This window comes from Dipodomys ordii, unplaced genomic scaffold (assembly GCF_000151885.1).
Source record: "Dipodomys ordii isolate 6190 unplaced genomic scaffold, Dord_2.0 Scaffold29, whole genome shotgun sequence".
NCBI classification, from domain to species: domain Eukaryota; kingdom Metazoa; phylum Chordata; class Mammalia; order Rodentia; family Heteromyidae; genus Dipodomys; species Dipodomys ordii.
In genome coordinates this window covers 3534416-3536051 of record NW_012267245.1, presented here as the reverse complement: position 1 = coordinate 3536051, position 1636 = coordinate 3534416, and the positions used below count along the sequence as shown (strand labels likewise).

Here is a 1636-nt window from a genome sequence, read left to right as displayed (position 1 = left end):
GGTTTTCTGGTGGTTTATTGGAGATAGGAGTCTCACGGTCTTTCCTGCCCGGGCTGGCTTTGAACCGAGATCCTCAGATCTCAGCCTCCTGAGTAGCTAGGATTACAGGCGTGAGCCACCAGCGCCCGGCCACAGAGAGCATTTTAAACCCCATTAATTCCACTGACCACACATCCAGTGCATCTGGCCACTGAAATTGATGCATACCTAATTGTGGTATCACAAACAGTGATACCACAAGGATCACTCCCACTGCCTAACCACTATGGGAACGTCCCTAAAGTACTCACCACTTGCTGCTCCACATCCGAGCAAACCACGCTTCGACCCCCAACCTGTACTTCAATGGGTTTACTAAGGATTCTGCGGGCCAAGGCCTCCATAGCCCTGGGAAAAGTAGCTGAAAACATAACTGTCTGCCGATCAGGACGGACATTGTCCACGATGCGCATGACCTAAGAAAACAAACAAGATCCATGTAGTGGTGTTGTCTCCCAAACTTAATATACCAAGTTAAAATCAAGTGGAAGGAACTTTTGGGAGTAACTACTTCAGTTACTGTAATTTTGTTACCTTAAACTATTAAGACTTACTTTATACCCTTGGTTCACTATCAAGAAGACAACTCCTGAAGTATAGGCCCAAAGTCTAGATGCCTTCGTTCACTAACCTGTCACTCACGTCACAGTCTATAAACAAGCTTAGTAGCTTCTGTCTTCAAACTATACTTAGGACACAACTTTCTACTTCTAACACTGCTTTCCTTCCTTTTCCTCAACACATTTGTATTGGGCACTCATTATAAGCCAGACATTGTTAAGTGTAAAAATAAGAAAAAGGTGATTGTGGAAAGGCAGTAGAGTTGGAAACATCAGGAATCTGTCTGCAGCAGCAGATTCTGTGTGATATAACCACTTTGGAACTCTGGAACCGATTACAACTACTAGCGGAAGAAGCAGAAGGTAAATTGTGTTCATTCCCGCCAACTTGAGCTGTTACCACAGCAGCAACTACCCATGTGGTGCCATCTGTCCTCCCACAGCAGGACAAACGGCAGGCTCCAATAGCAGGCTGCAACAGCCGGCTTCGGGGAGCCTGGGTGAGCAAACCAAACCGTGAACTCCAAGTATGAAAGACCTGTACTGTCCACTGCATCTCACCACTGAGGTGTAGACAGAGACAGGAGTCACTTTGTTGTTATCCATCTCAAAACCTGCTAAAGGTTCAGCTGATCTGACTTCCAAAATATAAAGGCCAGTACCTCTCTTTTCTTCCTATTTTGGAGAACAAAACATTAAAAATAACGATAGCTGGGCACCAGTGGCTCACGCCTATAATCCAAGCTACTCAGAAAGCTGAGATTTGAGGATCATACTTTAAAGCCATCCCTGGAAGGAAAGTCCTTGAGACTCTTACCTCCAGTAAACTACTCAGAAAACAGTGTGAAATGAAGCTGTAGCTCAAGTGGTAGAACACTACCCTTAAGAAAAAAAAAAGGGGGGCTGAGAAGTTGGCTCAGTGGTAGAGCGCTTGCCTTGCATGCCTGAGGCCCTGGGTTCGATTCCTCAGCACCACATAAGCAGAAAACGCCAGAAGTGGCACTGTGGCTCAAGTGGTAGAGCACTAGCCTTGAGCT

At 45.8% G+C, this 1636-nt stretch overlaps 1 protein-coding gene across 1 annotated transcript in view; it reads right to left on the bottom strand.

Moving 5' to 3' along the window:
- The window catches only part of Ddx46 (DEAD (Asp-Glu-Ala-Asp) box polypeptide 46), a 44072-nt gene that overhangs the window by 18399 nt on the left and 24037 nt on the right, over positions 1-1636 (bottom strand). Inside the window, exons 13-14 of the mRNA XM_013015995.1 lie at positions 291-455; positions 168-207 (exon numbers count right to left, since the gene is read on the bottom strand). Coding sequence (XP_012871449.1) covers positions 168-207; positions 291-455 — 205 coding nt within the window. The remainder of the gene's footprint in view (positions 1-167; positions 208-290; positions 456-1636) is intronic.